General features: G+C 36.4%; 1 protein-coding gene across 1 annotated transcript in view; it reads left to right on the top strand.

Moving 5' to 3' along the window:
* Positions 1–987: 987 nt before the first annotated feature.
* The window catches only part of SLC9C1 (solute carrier family 9 member C1), a 114,618-nt gene continuing 92,227 nt past the window's right edge, over positions 988–23,378 (top strand). Inside the window, exons 1-7 of the mRNA XM_053564629.1 lie at positions 988–1,147; positions 2,314–2,414; positions 4,429–4,557; positions 5,951–6,116; positions 10,343–10,471; positions 15,624–15,785; positions 21,026–21,125. Of these exons, the coding sequence (XP_053420604.1) occupies positions 988–1,147; positions 2,314–2,414; positions 4,429–4,557; positions 5,951–6,116; positions 10,343–10,471; positions 15,624–15,785; positions 21,026–21,125 (947 nt within the window). The remainder of the gene's footprint in view (positions 1,148–2,313; positions 2,415–4,428; positions 4,558–5,950; positions 6,117–10,342; positions 10,472–15,623; positions 15,786–21,025; positions 21,126–23,378) is intronic.

Genomic DNA, 23,378 nt, shown 5'->3' with positions numbered 1-23,378 from the left:
ACACACACAAACACATACATCAGAAACTGAAAAATAAATTGCCAGATTATGAGAGGAATCATATTTGCTTAGTAAGGCACCCAGATGAAGCTAATAGCAGACACTGGAAAATGTTAAGCTATTATTATTAGAGATAGAACCGTAAGAATTCCCTGCACCAGTTTAAGGTCTTTGGTGTAAACTTCCCTTTCCATGGCTGTGGCTCTTAGAACTATGTTGCTTCAGACTCTTATCAAGGCCCTTGTTGTTCCTGTTCCAAGAAGTAACAATATGGTAGAACATGTAAAAGTTCACAGTTACCAGGGTCCTATCTGCTGAAAACTCCCTAGGCTTATGGGTGTTGCTGGCAGGGCTTCATTTGTTTCCATCTGGGTGGATTTTAACTTTCTTAATGATGTACATTTATAAACCTTAGAGAAAACCTGACGTGTTAGTGTCCCAAATAAGATAAAAGAAGGCTGTGGTTGCATATCACCATAATCTATTTATCTCTGGATAAAACAGTAAGAGGGAGCCAAATATTCCCCCATTCCACTTCACACTTTGGAATAACTGCCAGGACATGTTCCTGGGAGCTCGGATAAGCTCACCAATCCCTCAGTTGTCCATTCCCAGAACTAAGTAACCTGTACCAGCTTGTGGTCCCAGTGATCACATTGGTCAATGTAAATGATAAATGAAGAAATTTTCTTTCACACAGTCGGACAGATGCAGGGTGCATAATAACGGAGTAGTGCTTGGCATCATGAATGAACACAAGGTGACACTGGCTAGTTTCTATCCCTTGGGTTCTACCTTTTAAAGTTCATTTAAATTGAAAGTATCACAGAAAGGAGAGGCAGTCTAATTTTGGCAGACTATAAGATATCACTAGAAATAGTAATTTTTATTGTAAGCAAATTGTTTGAAGGCCACCAAGAAGGCAAATGTTATGTTTCTTTGAACCTGAGTTTTGCAGACAGAAATAGAATTGGATTCAGACGCAGGATGAACAATTTTGTCAAGCATGCCAAGCAGTTTTCTAACCTCACCTTTTATTACAAATCTTCTGATTCGTGGCTGCAATTACTCAGGAGTTTATTTCTGAGTACTCCTGAGAACCTGCCTGAAATGATTCTAATATTGTCTTTGATCTGCACCATCGGAGGTAAGTGTCTCTTTTTTTTTGTTTGTTTGTTTGTTTGTTTGAGCCAGAAGTCTCACTAAATTGCCAAAGATGATCTTGAATGCCAGGACTCAAGTGATCCTCCTGCCTTAGCCTCTTGAGTAGCTGGGATTATAGGTGTGAACCATCATGCTCAGCTAACTCTCTCTTTATCTAAGTTTAGTCTCAGGGAATAGCTTATAAATGTGCCATACAGAATTATGGAAAGAAGCAATAATAGGAAATAAGAAATATTCCACTAAATTTATACCTTTACCCAATATTTTAAGTCAAATGAATCCAGTAATAGTTTGCTTCTGAGAAGAAACCCTCTAACTCTTCATCTCTTTTGAGTTCAAAGTGTTCAGATCTTTGTACTTGATAGGTCAGGGTTAGCTTTAAACTATAGGGATAAATGAAGCAAATAAGCAGAAAATTAAGAGTTGGACTAGTATCCATGGAATCCCATGTTTTTTTTTTCCAAATTATACATTATACCTAGCTCTTTTAAGAAGAAAAGAACACTCTGGAAATAAAAAGAAAGCACAGATTTTTTTGTTTGTTTGTTTTTGTTTTTTCACTTTCTTTGGTCAGATTAGGATTGCATTACAAAGAGATAGAAAAAAATTAAATGGAAGGAAATCCTTTGATATTACTTAGTGCACTTTTGTAACAATGATAAAGTTAAAGTTCAATATTTATTATGGGCTTTTTAATGTGTAACAGGTAACTACCTTTTCTTAATAGATGAATTATAGCTAGCTCGTTATTGCTCTTTAACAAAGAGATTTCCTTAATGGTTATTTATTAACATTTTATTATAGGATTGCTAAAGAAACTAATCTATGATTTAATGTATAGAAAAACTTCTATAAATATTCCAGTAGTAACTCAAGGACCAATGATTGCTAGCAGTATTTACTAAAGGTGTTTTAAAAAATGAGAATGAGTTGTATCATAGGAAAGGTAAAAAAGGAACCCTGTGGATTAATAATTACACTGATCTGAGTTCACATATTTAGGTGTGAAAGAGGGTTTCAGTTACTGGAAAATAGAAAATGGTAAGTGGAATAGTATTTTGTTATCCTTAACATTAAGAAATCAAATCACATTAAAGTTCTATAAATGTGATGTTTCATTGCCTTTCATTAACAACTTATTTTTTGCAGCATTTTTGAACCTGCACTTGAAAGACTTTCCAATTCCTCTCCCTGTGATACTATTTTTAGTTGGATGCAGTCTTGAAATACTAAGTTTTACATCTTTCCAGGTGTGTATAGTGAGTGAGTATTTTGCCCTATATCTGAGAATCATATAAATTGCAAAGACAGCTTTAAAAATTTTTCAAAAATACTCATCTCCTCACTGCTCTGGCAGGTGATAGATGCTTATAGTGTAGATGACATCCATCAGATCAGATGTGTAGAAAAAAAGAGCCAGGCGTGAAAAGACTGAGGTCCAGCTAGGAGGCAGTTTGCAATGAGTACATGTGGAGCTACTGAGCACGTGAATGGCCAGTGAGTTTTATACAGAATTCAGAAGCTTAGACAAGAAATGGGCTAATGAAATAGGAGCTCAGGGAGACTTTGTGCTGCTGGTTCAGGACTCTAGTAGCAAAAAAAAAAAAATGTATATATCTAATATTGAGCCAATCAATTGCCTTCATTGAGAATGTTTTATAAGCTTCCATTAGAATGGGGTCAGTCTCTAAGTGCAGATGTGGTACAGGGACCATACAATGTCTGCTTTAGTAAATAAGAGTGGATATGAGAATATGTCTGAAAATGATTGACTTTCCCTACCAGATTTAGTCAGTGAATAAATATCACTGTCAATAAAAATATCATAGAAAACATATGTTTAATTTATAAGCATATAATTTTGACACAATGCAATTGTAAGTACTTCTATAAACTTCATTATTTGTCAGCAACTCCTTCGGAGAGAGAGAACTTATTGTCAAAAAACTGTGAAGGGGCCTTCAGAGCCTGTAGCTCAGTGGCTAGGGTGCCTGCCACATACACTGGAGCTGGTGGATTCGAATCCAACCTAGGCCTGCCAAACAACAATGACAACTACAACCAAAAAATAGCCGGGCATTGTGATGGGCACATGTAGTCCCAGCTACTTGGGAGGCTGAGGCAAGAGAATCGCTTAAGCCCAAGAGTTGGAGGCTGCTGTGAGCTGTGACGCCACGGGACTCTGGAGGGTGAAATAGATTCTGTCTCAAAAAAAAATTTTTTTTGTGAAGGATCTAAGATTTTCACTCTGCTTTCAAGCTCAAAATCTAGTCTTGGTAAAAAAAGACTTGGGACTCCTGGGACAGAAGCAAGGGACTTCATTAATTACAGCAATAGCAGGCTCCAGATTATGAACATTTTCTTATGCCTGTTTCCAGAACTCCAGTCCCACAGGGAGAAGCAAAGAGTCTGGGGGGAAATCTGCATATATAGTGGGTTGCATTACAGGAGAGGAAACCTGAGTTTAGAGAACCTGCGTCTTTTATAAGCTCATTTGCTCTTCCCTCAAGGGAGACTTTTTATTTATTACCCTGAACAGTAAAGCCAGCCTGCTGTTTGCTCTGGAGGATACTTGCTGTATCTTCCAAGACTGTAGCCATACAATCACTTATGAAAGAAGAGCTGGTAGAAAAGCAGTCACTGTCTCCACTCATGTGGAGAAACACAAGAGACCCACAGACAACTATCTCCCAAATGCAAAGTTACCACCCAATACAGAAGGTACTCAGTGTTTCCTTAATAAATGAATGTTAAATGGATGCGCGTAATAGGATTTACAAATTTCAACTAAGCTTATGGTAAACATTGTTGGTTATTTAGTACACAAGTCCCATTAACTTTCCAGTTCCTCCCTTCTATTTCTCCACACATATCTTTTGTAAAAGCCATGGCTAATTATGTGTAGTTTCTAGAATTTGATTTGATTTACTCCTTTGTGGATTTTGTTCATGACAATCCACATACCTGCAATCTCTTTCTCCCTCACTTATGCCTGAAAATCTGCTACATACTTTTTAGTACCCATGTCAATGAACTTTGTTTGCATATTCTTTTCAAAAAATAAAATAAAATGAGCATAGAGACATGCATTAACTTTTCTCTGTAACTGGTAATAATGATGGAAAACATTAGCACCTATTACACCGTGATGTTATCTTTTACTAATTGTCTTTCTCTGTTGCTAGAGATAGGAGTGCCCAGCATGTATTCTATGTTGATACAGGGATGGATAAATGAGACAATGACCTATTTTTATATTATTAGGTCCAAAGATATGCAGATGCCATACAAGAGATAAGTCCAAAATTATTTTTCGGTATATTTACACCAATAATTTTCTTTAATGTTGCATTTGACATGGATGTATACATACTCCAAAAGTTATTTTTTCAGGTAAGCAGCATTTTTCAGTAATATAATTTACTCATGAAGTGCATGCTATCTCTATTCAAATTTTTAAAAATTTTGCTCCAAAACAGCAAACAAAGAAGACCAAAAAAATAGGGGACCTGGGAATAAAAATTCAGCTTCATATTTTAGTGAATAAACTGTATCTTGGCAATTGTGTAGCATGTTGATGACCCCCCAAAAAAATCCTGGAGGAAAAAAGTAATTCTGAAAATTTGACTGAAAGAACTTTACACCAATAATAATTTTAACTTTGAAAGGAGTTCCATAAAGAGATCCATTATGAAGTACCTTAGCTCTGGCAAAAGGAAATCGTTGAGAAAAGTCATGTTTTAATATACCCACCTCCTAAAACTTTCTGCATTCATATGTAAAAGAACAAAAGCAGAGAAGAAAACTCACAGAGCAGCCACACCCCTAATACACAAACCATAGGGTGTCCCACACTTGCCGTACATAGGGAAAATGGGAAATTGTAGCTAAATGTACTTTTATTTACAAAATGTTTATGGCAAAATTTTACTAAGTGGTGGTCAACATGTGGAGAAGATTTGGTAAACCTTTTTCATAAATATTTTGTAAATAAGGTTTGGCACCCGTAGCACGGTAGTTACGGCGCCAGCCACATACACCAAGGTTGGTGGGTTGGAACCCAACCTGAGCCAGGTAAAACAATAATGACAACTGCAAAAAAAACATAGCCAGGCATTGTGGCAGGCACCTGTAATCCCAGCTACTTGGGAGGCTGAGGCAAAAGAATTGCTTAAGCCCAAGAGTTGGACGTTGCTGTGATCTATGACGCCACGGCACTCTATCCAGGGTGACATAGTGAGACTCTATCTCAAAAAAAAAAAAAATATGTATATATATTATATAAAAGGTACACTTAGCTATAATTTCCCATTTTCCCTATGTATGGCAACTTTCAGGACAACCTGTATAATGACTTTTAAAATCGTGTGACTAGGACTATGTCAGAGAAAGACCTTGAGAAGAAATACTCCAAATATAAGCACAGTGTATATTTCTTTCAAAATAATCAAAACAATTTTGTAACTATAAGGCCATTACCTTAATTGAATTGGAAGCAAAATCCTTAGAATAATTTACACTTACACCAAAAAAATCCTGACACATGGAATTCAGACAAATGACAAAAAAGATGAAATTGAAAAGAACAGAGATATTAAAGTGGTTTGAGATATTTCTGCCGAGCCATCTCCTGCATCTGTTCAAGTGGGTGTGCCAGCTGGAACAGGGCGAGCTAGCTGGCCCCACTCACAGTGGTGATTCTACTTCTCCAATAATCCTAACTATCTGCTTTTAAAATGGAATACAAAAGCGATCTGATTTTTCTATTTGTAAATTTTCTTTGCAGATACTTTTACTTACAATTCCTGGATTTTTTATTAATTATACTTTAATTCTTTGGTATCTGGCATCCGTGAATAAATTACTTTTGAAGCCTGCTCCATGGTTATTATTTTCAGCTATCCTTGTGAGTTCAGATCCCATGCTTACTGCAGCTGCTATAAGAGACCTTGGTAGGTAGATCAAATTTTGTTATTTCTCTTACTTTTAACATCTTTTGTTTGCAGCAGCTTTTCACTATGAAGTGAAGTAATGAGGGTTTGGGGGTTGAGGATTGAGCAGAGATTCTGGAGGGGATGCTTAAGATAGAAGGAAACGCCAATGATGTAGTTACTTAATGAAATGTAGTTAGTCAATGAAATAGAAGAAGAAAAAAATCAGTCAATGAAACCAAAACCTGACTCCTTAGAGAAATTAATAAAATTGAAAAAAATTCTATTTTGATAAGAAAAAAGATAAAAGACTCAAATCACCAGTATCAAGAATGAGAAAGAAAGAAAGAGAGAATGCATCAATATAGAATCTGCACATAGTAAAATAATAATAAAGGAATGTTATTAACAACTTTATGACAATGAATTTAACAATCTAGATGAAATGGACAAATTCCTTGAAACATTCAAATAAATACCAAAGCTCACTCAAGAAGAAACAGATGATCTGAATATTCTTATAACTATTACAGAAAATGAATTTGTGGTTAAAAACCTTCCCACAAAGAAATCTGCAGGCCCAGAAAAAGCATTATATCCAGTTGTGAAATAGGTCAGAAGATTAGTTAGAACCCTTGACCTCATACCTGCTTCTACCTTGAGTCAACAAAACAGTTCTGGGCTATTATAACATTGTGTATACATATGGTGACGTTTCTATTGACCAATATTTCTTTTCCTTTGAAAGCAGTCATTAGGATAATGGCATTTAAAAAATATTTTCTCTTTAGAGTCATTATCATTATTGAGACTGAAAGTCTAAAATAAAACAATAAAATAATTAATCATATAGTTATGTGTATACTATTTTAAGAGAAATAAATCTATATTTTAAAGTAAAATCTTCAATAAATTTAACTTAGAAAAGTGAAGAAGAACCACAAGAGCCTCAAACAACAACAACAAAAAACCAACCTAATTTTTCCCCTTGGTCATTTTTTAATAATAACTAGAAAAATTGCTTTAAAAAACAATATTAATATGGCACATCCATGCATGCAAATAGGATACTCTTAGCTGTAGATTTATATCACATAATTTTCCCTAACTTAAACTTTAGTCATGTTTTAAAACTCCCTTTAAGGAAATTTAATTGTATATAAACTGTAAGTTAAATCTAGATCAGCATAATTAGGTTCCAAATTAATTGTGGTCTATATATGTTTATGTAAGTGAGATAATTATCAATAACTAGAGCTCTCAGTCCTTGTTTCAAAGCATAGATGAAAACATGAAATTAATTATTTTTTAAAATTCAGTGATTTGACCTATATAAATATGTGCATCATAAATTAGATGTCTTTGAGGCAAGACAGAAAACTATGATCGGAGGATACAGTAAATTCATAGACCAAGGTTTTATAACATGATATCTAAATAGAGTAGTAGGCAATGTTCAGATAATCTAGCAAGAGTTAGAAATTACCCGGCTTTCCTATACAATACATTCCTTTCAGTGGCTTTAAAATCAACCTTCATGAATGGACAGCACTTTGATATTACCTACTTCCATCTTCATTTGTCTCTATGATAATGTTCTAAGTTTAGAGAGCAATCAGTTGTCCTTTTCTTCTGCCATAAAATGTACCAGTAGTGGCAAAATTATTATTTTGAGCATCTCTAAGTGATTTTCTATAGTCATATGAGGGAATGCTATTACATAATAAATGTCCTTTTTGTGAGCCAACCACTTTACATATAATCATGCATACGCCCCCATATTCATTTCAATTTTATTTTCACTTTATGGCCAGTTGAAGGAGAAAGAACTATCTGATAGAAGTAGAAATAAAGTAGGGGAGATACATCCAGTCTAAATACATAGATGGAGAAAAGCCAAGCCTTCAAGACAAGGAGATGAAGAGCGTGAAGTGAGACTTTAGGGGAAGGAATTGCCAGCTTCCTTCACCCTAGCCTCGGTTCTTGTCTTCCTCACAACACTCTCACTTTACATCCTCCTTCTTTATGGCTTTGTCAATGCCAACACTTTTTTTTTCTTTTTTTTTTTTGAGACAGAGTCTCACTCTGTTGCCCTCGGTAGAGTGCTGTGAGATCACAGCTCACAGCAACCTCAAACTCCTTTGGGCTTAAGCAATTCTCTTGCCTCAGTCTCCCAAGTAGCTGGGACTACAGGTGCCCACCACAATACCTGGCTATTTTTTTGTTATTGATGTTTAGCTGGCCTGGCTCGGTTTGAACCCACCACCCTTGGTGCTCGTGGTTGGCGCCATAACCACAGTCCTACATGCGCCACCCAGTGCCAATACCTTTCTCCTAAAAAGATTCGAAGGACTCCTATGACACCTGAGAGCTACTTTCATACTTCTCTTAACTTCATAATCTTGTAATCTAGTTTTCCACTGATTTTCTTGCCCACTGTTGTTGAACTTAAATAATCTATTTGGAATATCTTACAGGATTATTCTCATAAATGGCATCTTACCATTACTTTTGGAATTTTCTTTTTCTTTTCACTTTACATCTTTCAAAACTTATTTTTTTCCTTTTTTTATTGTTTGGGGTTCATCGAAAGTATAAAGAATTAGGTTATACTGATTGCATTGGTTAGGTAAAGTCCCCCTTTCAAAAAACTTTTTAAAGTATTTTTTTTTTGGCAGCATTTTTGTTGAATTTCCAAAGGAATATTTTTTAAAAGTATATTTATAAATATGTATAAATGTTCGCATGTATATAAATATACACACACATATATCCGTATACTCATGTGTATATGTATATAGATGTATGTATACACACATGTACGTATCTCCTCAAAACAATATGCCCAGGTCTATCATTGGGAATACATGAGTACAGTCACACTGCTTTGAGCTTTTTTGTTCTTTTGACTCCTTTATTCCCCTGTATCTGTTATTTATTTCTGAATATTCACACTTCATTATAGTTCTATTTTCTAAAATGGAATAATTATAAACAATATCAGTTAGGTTTTTCTGAGTGATAAACAAGTCTAAATGTAATGGTTTAAAATAATAGTTATTTACTATTTCTCATGAGTCTGGCAGTTCTGATGATATCAACTGGATTCTGCTAACCTTGAGTAGAGTCCCTCATGAATCTGTAGTTACCTGGCAGATCATCTGGAGGCTAAGCGATCCAGGATGACCTCAACTGGGAAGATCCACCTTTCCTTTGTGTGTCATTGATATTCCTCCACTGGGGTGGCCAGGGAATGCTGCCATGATGGTGGTAGGGGTTCAAGAGAGAGGAGGCAGAGCTCTTTGTGCTCTCATCCAGTCTTATAACCAAACAGATGAGATCACTGAAAAACACTGCAAAATGTTACAGAAATGGCATGCACCCAAAGAGAAGTGAAGAACAGGACCATGGAAGCAATCAAGCAGGAACAAACCGCCTTGTTTCTTTTCTTCTGTCAGCACACTGATTATAGTTAGGCTGATCACAGTTATAGAGTGTTTGGTCCACAAAAAGGACATTTATTATGTAATAACGTTTCCCTCAGACAGCTTTTAGAAAATCACTTAGAGATGCTCAAAGTTATAATTTTGCTATTACTGGCACTTTTTATGGCAGAAGAAAAGGACAACTGATTACTATCTAAACTTAGACCATTATCATAGAGACAAATGAAGATGGAAGTAGGTAATATCAGAGTGCTGTCCATTCATGAAGGTTGATTTCTAAAGCCATTGAAAGGAACATATTGTATGGGAAAGCCAGATAATTTCTAACTCTTGCTAGATTATCTGAACATTGCCTACTACTCTATTTAGATGTCATGTTATAAAACCTTGGTCTATGAATTTACTGTATCCTCCAATCATAGTTTTCTGTCTTGCCTCAAAGACATCTAATTTATGACATATATATTTGTATATGCCAAATTGCTGAATTTTAGAAAATAATCAATCTCATGCTTTTATCTATACTTTGAAACAAGGACTGAGAACTCTAGTTATTGATAATTATTTCACTTACATAAACATAAACAGGCCACAGTTAATTTGGCACCTACAATTTTTTTACAATTATATTTTCTTAAAAGGAGATTTAAAACATGACTAAAGTTTAAGTAGGTAGGGGGAAATTATGTGATATAAATCTATAGCTAAGAATGTCCTTCTACTTACTAATAAGATGTAATTGCTTGATATTTAGTATATAATGTTTTTAAAAAAATGTATTTTGCCTCTCAATATGTATAGGTCTTTCTAGAAGCCTCACCAGTTTAATTAATGGAGAAAGTCTGATGACCTCTGTGATGTCACTGATTGTGTTTGGGAGTGTTATGGATATTAGTAATAAAACACAAAGCAAGGTGAACCATACATTAGGTAAAGATATTTTTTTCTTAATTTAAAAAACAGAATCTTACATTTTCTGAAAGCTGACATGAATAATTTGTAATATCTCATCATAAGTTATACTTGTAGAAATGCTGTAGTGAGTGTTGCTATAGTGACTTGGCCTTCAAAAAGTACTATCACACATTCCTTATTTAAGGTTAGCTGTAGTTTTCTTGTGAGGTTGGGTTGAAACTCTTCATGAAAATGTATATGGAAACACCATTCCATAGGCCTGGGCTAAGCCAGAATGCTAGACGATCAGGATTAGAGATAATGATTTTTTTTTTAATGTGCTGAAAATAAGCTTAAGAAGATATAAGCCAAGATGTGCACCCATCAGTCGTGAGAGAAGGTAGCTTCTTTTCTCTTTACCCTGGGACTATCTCATGCAGGCAATATAGAAAGCTGTCAACTCTGGCAGGAGGTGTGGGTTATGTGGCCATCTACAGGGCCAGAGAGCAGTGCTTATGAGCAGAAAATTAAAAGGTACATGTGAGCTCTTTCATTTACCACTTTCAAATGGCACTGAGTCTTAAATATTTTTTTCCTTGTATGTGTACATAAAATAAATGAATACTATATGTACATTATAATAATTATTATAAAGTATAAAGCTATGTAGTTATCACTCAGGCAAGAAATTAATGTTGCCAGCACTCCTAGAAGCATCTCATGTGCTCCTCCCTGGTTAAAATTCCATTTCTTGCTCCTAGAAAAGTTGTTCCCAATTTGTAATAGGGGAATGGGGCCCACAAGACCCTTTCAGGGTGTCAATGAAATCGAAATGTTTTCATGACTTATATACAGGGTGTCCATAGACACCTATTTTAAGTTGCACATGAACTTTATGGACACCCTGTATATATTTACTATTTATATTGTGGCACAATTGCACTGGTTGGAGAAAGCAATGATTACAGTCTTGTTGAGAAACTGATGACATGCTGTTCCACTCACTGGCTGTCTCTGTTCTAGGCCTTCTGCAGCATTCTCTTGGTCTCCCCCCACCCTCATTCCCATACAAGAAGAGTGTTTAGGAGGTACCTTCAGACTATATTCTAGTCCACCAAGGCTTAGATATGATGCCAAATGATCCCAAGTGAGATTGTTCTATTACCTCCTCTCCCCAGCAATGAAGAATATCACAAATTATCTTTCTAGCCACTCAAAAGAAGATGCTTTCACTGTAATTGTTCTTCTTGTCCCTGGAGAGTGCTTTATCGTTGAGCAACCAGGAGCCCTGTTTTCCTTTGCTCTTACCTATTCCTACCTTATCCTAAGACTGTGAAGTGAATACTGTTCTTTCCCAGGAAGATCTAGCATACCACCACCCCTCTCACTTTTTCCTCAAAAGAGCTAGTCCAGATGGTGAACAGTTACCCTAGTTGAGTGTAAGAAGTAGTTGTTGTTAGCCTTTGGGACTTGGGAGAAGTGAACTGATGGAGCTCTGTAATCAGTGTTAGTTTCTTCAGGCCATGGAAGCTTGGAACACCTGTGGTGAACCTTGAACCCCAGCGTAGCACAGAAAGGTATATCATCAAGCGTCTGTTTTTTTGTTTGTTTTTGTTTTTTGAGACAGAGTGTCATTCTGTATCCCTGAGCAGAGTGCTATGGCATCGTAGCTCACAGCAAGCTCAAATTCTTGGGCTGCAGCGATCCTTTAGTCTCCACCTCCAAGGAGACTACAGGTTCTGCCACAACCCTCAGCTAGTTTTCCTATGTTTAGTAGAGACAAGGTCTCACTCTTGCTCAGGCTGGTGTCAAACTCTTGAGCTCAGGTGATCCACCTACCTAGGCCTCCCAGAATGCTAGAGTTACTGTGCCCTGCTGTCTTGTAGTATTTCAAATTTGCCATCCGTGAGGTGTGAGAAAGACAAATAATCACACACACAATTCTACCAAAATTCAGGGTAAAAAGGGAAGTGACCCGAAATGGCACACAAAGAGTTTTCACCACAAAACTTCCTGCAGGTATAACCTTCCTAAAGATAACTAAGGTGAGCAAGAAAGGAATATCTGCACTGAGAAGCATCCTAAAAAGTCAAAGGTCACCTTTGGGGGAACAGAAGCACCATCATGCCTGCCAGTCTGAAAGATCCATGTCCAGCGACCAAACCTTGTACAGGATTCTACCAGGCTTCATTTAAGATACTGTGTATTATATATGAACACAGAATTTCAGGAAAACATGTCAGAAATGACAACTCAAATCTAATCAAGAGGACTATCTTGATGCTGGGGGGAGGGGAGTGGAAAAGGTACTGATATGGAAGTTCATTAACTCATTGATTCAATTACTAATATGCACTGTCATAGTTCGTATTCTAGGACCTGGGTGTTCTGCCATAAACACAATAGATGAAGTTGTTTTGCTTTCATAGAGCTTGCCTTGTAATTTTCCTAATAATCAGTGGATGGGACTTTGTTATTTTTTAGGATTCAAAGGCATAAAAACTGTAAGTAATCACTGTTGAAATAATACAACTTCAATAATAGAAACTCTGCTGTAGGAGAAAGAGAACAATGAACTTACCTTCTTAGTCTTTAGGACTTTCTCTGAACTTTTAATAGCTGTGGAAGAAAATTATCCTTTAAGAAATAAAGATGCTTGATAAACTTTACTGCTCCTGAATTTATATTTCATTTATATCAACTGATACAACCATGAATCAATAATTTTCATAGTAATTATTGTTTTTATAACTTCTGTAATTTTTAAATAGTATTACTAAACTTTGATGTTAGCACTTATTTAATAATAGGGAAAAATTTAAGAAGAGTCATTGCCCTCAGATTCTTACCCTTTCCGATTTGATTGCTAAGAGTTTTAAAACAGTATAAAGAATAATGGATTTTCTTTGAGACGTTTTCTGGCTTAACAAATATAGTGAGCTAATCGTGTTACTTGCCAAGAGCTATTTTCCTTTCTTCAAGGAGAAAATAATTTTCAAACTGAGCTCTTTTAACTACAGATTCCTACATGCTTTTTAAAACCAGAGTTGGGCCCCTCCTATGTCTCAGGGGCAGGAGATGGTGCATTCTCAAAATTATTACCACAGCCAGCCCCATGTCTAGAACTCATGTGACTTAGAGGCATGTCTGGTTTCAGCTAGGAAACTTATCGTGGGCTCAGGCTCTCTGTTTTCTGGGGAAGAGCATCATAACATTGCTTTGTGGAAGACAATTAGGGAAAATATCAGCGATGAATAAAAAACTATCTTTTGATGCAGTAATTCCACTTTGGGGACCTAAGGAAGTAATCAGAAAAATACAAAAAAGCTTGTATACAGAAATACACTCTAGCATTGTTTATCAGGAGAAAAATTAGAATAAATGGCTGGCCCAATAATAGGGAAGCAGTAATTTGTCAGGTTAACAGAATGCAGGCGATTAACTCAGATGGGACCTGGAGTTATCCCTTTTTCTGTATTTCCTGTATGTATTATATTTGGTCTAGAGCAGGAGTCCTCAAACTTTTTAAACAGGGGGCCAATTCACTGTCCCTCAGACCATTGGAGGGCCAGACTATAGTTTTAAAAAAAAAAGAACTATGAACAAATTCCTATGCACACTGCACATATCTTATTTTGAAGTAAAAAAACAAAACAGGAACAAATACAATTCACACCGCTTCATTTGGCTCGCGGGCTGCAGTTTGAGGACACCTGGTCTAGAGTATAAGTTCTGTGAGTTTATGAACTTCATACTTCTTGTTCATTCATGTATCTCTAAAATTCACCACGTTTGACATGCAACAGACACCAAATAAATATTTATTAATTAATGGAGAATGAAAGAAGCTTTTAAACCAAACCAAATTTTACAAACTTTATCCAGGAGCACTGGTACATCCCTGTAGCCCCAGTTACCAGGCAGGCTGAAGCAGGAGGCCTGCTTGATCCCAGGAAGTTTAAAACTGTAGTGTTTTATTTTTATTTATTTATTTATTTTTGAGACAGAGTCTCACTTTGTTGCCCTTGGTAGAGTGCCATTGCATCACAGCTCAAGCAACCTCCAGCTTTTGGGCTTAGGTGATTCTCTTGCCTCAGCCTCCTGAGTAGCTGGGATTACTGTAATGTTTTATGTTTTTGCCTATGAATAGCACTGCGGCCTTGGCAAAAAGCAAGAGAAAAAAGCCAAAAAGAAACTCTTCCAACTTAAAAAGAATACTGTACATCTACCTTTATAATATTTTTAATTGACAAATAATAATAATGGTATACATTTATGGGATATAATGTGATGTTTTAATAGAAGAATACCATGTAAAATGACTAAATCAAGTTAATTAACATACCATCACTTCATTAAACTATATTTTTTTATAGTGAGACATTTGAAATTTATTCTGTTAATTGTTCTGAATTATCAAGACATTATTATTGACCACAGTCATTCTACTATGGAATAGATATCAAAGCTTATTTCTCCTGTCTGAAACTTTGTGCCTATTAGCCATCAATTCTCCATTCCCTCCCTCCCCACAGATCAACCTCTTATAATGATCATTCTACTCTTCATTTCTGCAAGTTAACTTTTTCAGATTCTAAATAAGTCAGATCATGCAGTATTATTCTTTGTTTGCCTGGATTATTTCAGTTAGCATAATGTCCCCTAGGTTTGTTAATGTTCTCACAAATCATTATTCATCCCTAATTTATATGGCTGAACAATGTTAAATTGTAGATATATAACCATGTTTTCTTTATCCATCCACTCACTGATGGACCCTTAGGTTGATTCCACATATTAGAAACAAATAACATATCACCTCACATCTGTTTAGAATGGATTTTACTAAATAGATAAAAGATAACAAGTGTTAGTAGGGATACAGATAAGAGGGTACCTTGCTGTTGGGAATGTAAACTAGTAGAGTCATTATTGAAAATGTTATGGAAGCTCCTCAGAAAAACTGAAAATAGAATTACTAGGTAACCAAGTGATCCCACTTTTGGGTATATATCCAAAGGAATTAAAATCAATTATGTCTAAGAGATAGCTGCATTCCTATGTTCACTGCAGCCATGAGCTAATGCTCAAGAAAATGAATAAAAGAAAAATTGACCCAGAGTGTCCTTTAAAATCAAAGGCAAGTGAGTTCTACTAACCATTTCTTATTTACTCTCCTTTCTTGTAGTCTATTCTGTCATACATGGATTTTGGTCATATTTTATGGCAAGTTTCCTGTTTGGAATTCTAAGTGCAAAACTGATCCAATTGTGGATGTCCACGGTGTTTGGTGATGATGTCAATCATATAAGTCTCATCCTTTCAGTTCTGTACCTCACCTTTTATATTTGTAAGTGCAGGGTGTCTTTCTAAAATTAAATGGCATAGAAAATTTCAGAATAAATGTATGGGAAAATAAAAATACATACATGGCCTAAGTCAGTAAAAACACTCAACTGACCTAGAAGGAATATTTTTGTTCAAATACTCTTTCAAAAGAGATAAAATACGAGTACCTACATGACAGAAAACAAGGTACACAGATATAAAACAAATACTATTGTTTTATATAGATGTATAAAGATTACCGGATTGGCTAACTAGTAGAAAGGAGAACTCTTTTCGTAATACTGGTTTGCAGGCCAGGAAGAGAAAGTCATCAACCTGGACCAAAAGTGCCCTATTGAGGAGGGGAAGGACAGGTAGAATTTTATGTCTCACATGACCAGTAGTATACACAGTCAGCAGGTTTGGGAGAAAAGTATGTAGGTGGAGAGCTGAGCACATAGAGATCAGCTAAAAATGTATGTAACATACATCCCATTCTCAGTTTGGGATCGTCTTTTAGCATTCAGATGAGGTGCAATTTGACTTTTTTCCATCAAAATGTTAACTATAGGACCCAAAGACATTGTGTGCAGCTTCTATAAGCTGGCTGAAACTGGCTTAAGGTCTGTAATAGCTTACATAAAACAATGTTTGAAAGTTCAGTTTTCTGTCTAGTTTGTAAATCAGCCTGAAAGCTCCCATTGTTAGCAAGGGGAGTTTAGCAAGGGTATGGTTTTTCTTATAGTCGTAGGAATTTAGAAATTTGCTCTGACAGCCAGCCTTGAACCCTTGCCCTGTATGTAACTTTGTTTCCTTATGCTTAGGGTCCTTAATATTTGAGAAGGAGGCATCTATTTTGGTCTTTTAGATCACACTTTTATAAAGGAAGAATTGACAAGACTGTAATTACAGGAACAGAAATGATGGTGCCTTTCTCAGATAATTTCATGATCGATTGGACAAAAATAATTATGACTACAAAAAGATTTCAGTAATTTATAAGCTTGGTTTATAAGATATATAGAGTTTTACCTCCCTAAACAGAATGCATATCCTTTACATATACCTGTGGATAATTTATAAAAATTAACTAGAATCGAAGAACATTGCAATAAGATTTCAAACATTGTTCAACCATGATCCTATTATATGAAATACTAATTATCAAAAGAGGATTTACATGTAACTACTTATACATTAGATATATTTTTCTTGGTAACTCAGACTAAAATGGAAATCATAAAAGAAGTAATAGATCAATTAAGGCTAAATATTAGAAAGTCTATCAATACTATTAATCCACTTACCTTAGTTTCCTCTTCATGAAATCATAGAAGATATTGGTAACACCCTGACACAGCCTCAGAATCAACCCAGCTCTTTAGCTAGCCCTACAAATAGTTGGATATTAGCATGTGAGCTAATACCTAGTTATCACACCTATACTATGTCTTTTAATTTCATTAAATTAAAATGTACCGTAATTCAAATCAAACAAGGACCAATTTGGGGGGATTTTAAGTATTATAAAAATTATTTTATATACCTGTTAAACTTTAGTGATAAGATAATGGTGCATATTCTCACATCTACTATTAAAAATAAGTTCCGGAAGCTCTGTAGGAGGGGGAAAAAGCAAGAAATTTATGGTTACTTTCAAAGAAAATGGTTACATTGCTTGCAACACTTTTTATATTATATAGAAAAACCAACAGAATTATAGGCAGCACCTGTGGCTCCGCGGGTAGGGCGCCGGGTTCAAACCCAGCGCCGGCCAAACTGCAAAATAGCCGGGCGTTGTGGCGGGCGCCTGTAGTCCCAGCTGCTCGGGAGGCTGAGGCAAGAGAATCGCTTAAGCCCAGGAGTTGGAGGTTGCTGTGAGCTGTGTGACGCCACGGCACTCTACCCGAGGGCGGTACAGTGAGACTCTGTCTCTACGGAAAAAAAAAAAGAAAAACCAACAGAATTAATTAATGAACTGTCAATAAGAAAATAAATTTACCCAAAATAATTGATAGTTTTTATAAACCAGTAGTAACTATATAGAAAATACAATAAAAATTTGATGCTCTTTACACTGGTAAATATAAAATATCAAGTAATTTATAAAATATCAAGTAATAAAATGTAACAAGAAGTTTGGACCTAAACATAGAAAATTACAATAGTTTACTGAGAAGTGTAAAATTTGAATAAATTGAGACCAAAAATAAAAACTTCAAAGCCTTGCAGTGGCTCATGCCTATAATCCTAGCACTTTGGGAGGCTGAGGCAGGTGGATTGTCTGAGCTCACAGGTTCGACACCAGCCTGAGCAAGATGGAGACCTCAATCTCTAAAAATAGCCAGATGTTGTGGTGGGCACCTGTAGTCCCAGCTACTAGGAAGGCTGAGACAAGAGAGTTGCTTGAGCCCAAGAGTTAGAGGTTGCTGTGAGCTATGACGCCATAGCACTCTACCAGGGTGACAAAGTGAGACTTTGTCTCAACAAAACAAAACAAAACAAACAAACTTCTCTTAAGAAATGTTAGAATAACAGGAGTCATTATTTTCATGTCTGAAAAGGGAAAGGCAGAACATGGGGTCTTGAGGGTTTCTAACTAATCACTGAATTAAAGCCAATTGTAATATAAGTAAGATTACAGAATCAAGTTAATTAATTAACAGACAGCGAGGGAACGGTCAATCAGTTCAGGTAGGTACCTCATACACCAGTATCTACATATATGCTTATATTTCTTTTTTTTTTTTTTTTTTTTTAATTTGGCCGGGGCTGGGTTTGAACCTGCCACCTCCGGCATATGGGACCGGCACCCTACCCGCTGAGCCACAGGCGCCGCCCATATGCTTATATTTCTATAAAATTATGTTCTAATGAATATCATTTCTTCTAACATCATTTAATTAGTAAGCATAGTCCCAAGATTAAGGGCTATACCCAAGGGAATAATTTCAAATTTTTAGAGTCAAGATGTCCCAATGGACATTTTAGGAAGAAAACTGCCAAGACCAAATTTCATGACAACAAAATACTGAGTAAATATAAATCTAACCTAATGTAAAAGGACTTTCACTCTGTCCTGAATTACTGTTCATATTATTAGCATCTTCAGGATTGTCATGGTAAATATTTTCCAGACTTCACCATCACCTAACAATTCACAACTAGTCCAGGACTAGGTCCATGAGTCCCTCTTCTTTCCTGATTAAAAAATGACTGATGGGCGGTGCCTGTGGCTCAGTTGGTAAGGTGCCGGCCCCATATACTGAGGGAGGCGGGTTCAAACCCGGCCCCGGCCAAACTGCAATAAAAAATGACTGAAGTGTTTGTTTCTTGCTTTGGTAACTTTTCTAGCCAGGACTAAAATAAACTATATAAAAATCTGTAATCTTTTTTATCTCTAGAAGGGAAAACTCAACACTGTGACATAAGATCAATTTCATTAAATTAAAATTTATCACAACTTAAATCAGAGAATGATAAATATTTTTGGTTTTAAAAGCTTTATAAAAACTAAAAGTTCATCTAGAAAAATTAATATGTGAGAATAGACAGTTTTTCAAAAGTAGAGAACTTTTCCTACCAGCTAAGTATTAAAACTTTTAATAGGCCTACAACAATTAAAATGCAATTGTTGTAACAGGAGTAAAAAGCAAATCAAAGAAACAGAAGGGGAACAGAACTGGTCCACATATGAATGTAATATAATATATAATGAAAGAATATTCACAGTGTTCTTCACTATTAAACAGAAATACTTTAATTTTTTTTTTTTTTTTTGTAGAGACAGAGTCTCACTGTACCGCCCTCGGGTAGAGTGCCGTGGTGTCACACGGCTCACAGCAACCTCTAACTCTTGGGCTTACGCGATTCTCTTGCCTCAGCCTCCCGAGCAGCTGGGACTACAGGCGCCCGCCACAACGCCCGGCTATTTTTTGGTTGCAGTTTGGCCAGGGCTGGGTTTGAACCCGCCACCCTCGGCATATGGGGCTGGCGCCCTACTCACTGAGCCACAGGCGCCGCCCGAAATACTTTAATTTTTGTTTATTAACTAGAACAATGTCTGGTAAACATTAAGGAGAAAAAAGAAAGCTTATTACAGAATTATATTGCTGTATGATTTTATTTTGGTTTTATACATGCATGACTTTCTTTTTATATATGCATATTAGATTTACACAATGGGGTAAATCACTGGGTACTCCACTCATCTCAGAGATCTTGACCTAAGTATCTTAAATTCCCAATTCTATAGATATTCTATGAAAACTCCAAAAGCTTGTACTTTCTAAAATTTCTGGGTTTTCCTTCCTCATGATCTCCCCACCCCTCCCTGAAAACGCTGGTTTCTGGTTTTTAGTAATTTTTACTGAAGATGGGGAAAAGTTAAATTATGCAGTTGATGGTTCTATGAGATCTGACAGCTACCTTTCTTTTCTCACGTTCCCATCTTTCCCACTTAATTTTCAAGACTTGTCTCCAATATAGAAATTCTACTAGCATCCGTTAATGTTTGAAGCTACCTCTTATATCTTTCTCTATTTTCAGAGAGTAGTTTATCAAATTGTTTCTTACAGGCTAATACTGTACTTTGTCTAATAGAAATTCAAGTCAAAATTTTCTTTAAAATTGTACCTAAAGTCTTGGCAGAGGAATTACGAGTGTTATCTTTTTCAAAAAATAGAATCTCTACACAGTACCCACATTATTTTTACTACTTTCATAAGCTCAAAAGAGAAACAACTTTAATAGAGCTACTTTTATGAAAAGTCCAAGAACAGTTGTTTATGCTTTTCAGTCCTCGAAGTAAACGCACCAACACAAAACTACACTGGGGAAGAAGATGCATACTGGGTCTCTGCTGTTCCGACCTCTTAGTCTAATCACAGGATCAAACCATTTCTATCTTCTACTTCTCCCAAGAAGAAGGCACATGTAGTGGGCTAGTCCATAAAGACCTTACCAGCTCATTTCCATTTCATCCTTCCAGAGCCTATCTGAAACAATGAGACCCATAGAAGGTGCTCTAACCTCACTAGGATACATGAAGTCTTGTAAGCTCCATAGTGTTGCCTGTGATCTGAAGCCAAAGCAGTGCAAAAATTTCCATTATAGATTCACTTTCCAGCTGGCAGGGAGTGGGGTAGCCTTTCGTATTAACACACCACACTATCAAGATATCTGACACTTTCATCTCTGATAAAATTCATGCTACTGTTGATGTTAAATTAATACTCCACATTTATTTCCTTTTAAAAATAGGTGAGCTCGTTGGAATGTCTGGGATATTGACCCTGGCCATTATGGGACTTTTGTTAAATTCTGCAAGTTTTAAACCAGGAGTGGAATCTCTTCTTCTTGAGTAAGTGGCTAACATATTTTCACTCTGTTTCATACATTGCAAAACCTCTCAACTAAAAACCCTTCTTGACAATTCTTTTCTATGTGCCTTGAAATACTCTGACTTAGAGCAAAATTTGTAACTTCACCTTGAGTTGATTCTATTTCCCCACTAATTCCTCAACTCTCTGATCATCTGCCAGAGGTGTCCATCTGCAGCCTACAGCTGGGGTTGAACACTTACCTAAGAGTTGTCTTGGGCCACACATTAAATTCACAAACACTAACAAAAGCTGAGGAGCAAAAAAAGTCTATGCATAATTTTCATGATATCCGCCACCACAGGTAAGCATTCATAGCCAGCCGCAGGCTGCAGTTGGATGCCCCTAAATCCTCTACACACTAGTGAGAAGGTGACAAAAAAAATGTAGGAGGTGAGAAATAATATTCTATTGCAATATTTTAAAAAATTGAACTTAATGCAAAAAAGAAATCTGAAGAACAATAGTTAAGGGTGATGAAGAGATACCACGTAAAGCAAATTAAAAGATAATTTAGGGAATTCGAAGAGAATTAACAGTATTATAAAAGAAAGTATGGTCAAACTAAGTGTAAACAAGACTATGAGTGGAAATTTGCAAACTGTGCTTTGCTCAAGTGCACCCAGCTGAGTAGCTGAGGGGTGAGTGTGGTCTGTGTCAACCTAAAAGGAAGGGCATTTTCTGTGGTGTTATAGTACTCAGGTTGGGAACTTGACCTACATCACACAATGGTGACACATGTACAACTCACTGTAAATAGTGATTTTTGTGGTTTGGGAGAATGTTACAGAATACAGAATAAATTTGTAAGCAAAAAGATATAGGATCTTATAAGATTCTGGAACATTTTACATAAAATTTCATGCCAATTATAGCAGAAGTCAATTGTACTTGAAGCCAGACACAGTTAAATGGGCCACGGTGTGGGAAGAATTAAAAATGTTAAGAAGTATTTAATTATATCTATGGGAAGTGATTCTGAAGGTTCCCACAATCTTCGTGCTGTCACTGTAAGCTAGATCTCCCTGGAAGATATTACTTCCCCTATATTCCTTGTAAGTTTTGATACCTTCCTCACCTGCATCTCTGGTACTGCTGAGTCTACAGTGCAAGTAGGTGATCTCCCTGCACCTCAAAGTCATTGTACCATCTGCTACCCTATTGGCTGTGGTTATCTCTAGAATTGAGTAGCACTCTCTACTTTGTGAAGATGTTGGCTTCTGTCTCACTGTGACTCTTTCCAACATTACCCTGTCACCATTCTTAGTGATATAAATATCCATACAGTTGATCCGTTACTCAGCTTTAAGTTTCTGGACCTTCTCTCCTTCTATAAGCATGTCCACCACCCTACTGTAGTCACTCACTTCTATGGTCATACAAATAACCATTTTACATCTCAATTTCAATAATCTTTTCTTTGGAGAGAAAGTCTCAGTTTGTCCCTGTAAGCTGGAGTACAGTGGCAAAATCATAGTTCACTGCAGCCTCTAATTCCTGGGCTTAAATGATTCTCTTGTTTCAGCTTTATGAGTAGCTAGGACTACAGGCAGACAACATCACGCCGCACTAATTTTTAAATTTATTTTGTAGAGATCTTGCTATATTATCCAGGCTGGTCCCAAACTCCTGGCCTCAAGTGATCCTCCTGCCTTGGTGTGCCAGAGTTCTGGGATTACAGACATGAGCCACTGTGACTAACCAATAATCTTACTGCTAAAAATAGGCATGTGCCAACGTCATTTTCCAAGATAGTAGGACTAAGATAACAGTAATAAATCCCTCTATCTCCCACAGCAACCTACATCAGGTCCATTCTACTCTCTGAGAAAGAAGGTGCACCGTCTCCTATCTTTTCACCTTATGTTCTCTAGTACTCCAATTCTAACAATTCTACATCCACAATGAGACTAAAATTCATTGATCCTGTTATCTTTTACTGACTCCCACCCATCTCGTATCCTCAATTCCTCTTGTGGTTAAAACCATTTAATAACTTTTCATTTTTTCAGCTATAAGTGGAAGCTGTTTTAATGGCAAAGTCCCCTGCTGTGTCCCACCTTCTAGCTCTGGTTCCTTTCTACTCTCACCCATACCTGCACTGCTCTAACCACACTGATCACCTTGCTATTTTTCAAATGTCAAGCATGTTCCCCTGTCTGGGTTTGTGCCCTTGTATTTCTGCTTTTGGAATGCACTTCCCCTATATACTGGCAGATCTATCTCATGTCTTT

Source organism: Nycticebus coucang, chromosome 16 (assembly GCF_027406575.1).
Source record: "Nycticebus coucang isolate mNycCou1 chromosome 16, mNycCou1.pri, whole genome shotgun sequence".
Taxonomy (NCBI): domain Eukaryota; kingdom Metazoa; phylum Chordata; class Mammalia; order Primates; family Lorisidae; genus Nycticebus; species Nycticebus coucang.
This window is presented reverse-complemented; position numbering and strand designations above follow the sequence as displayed.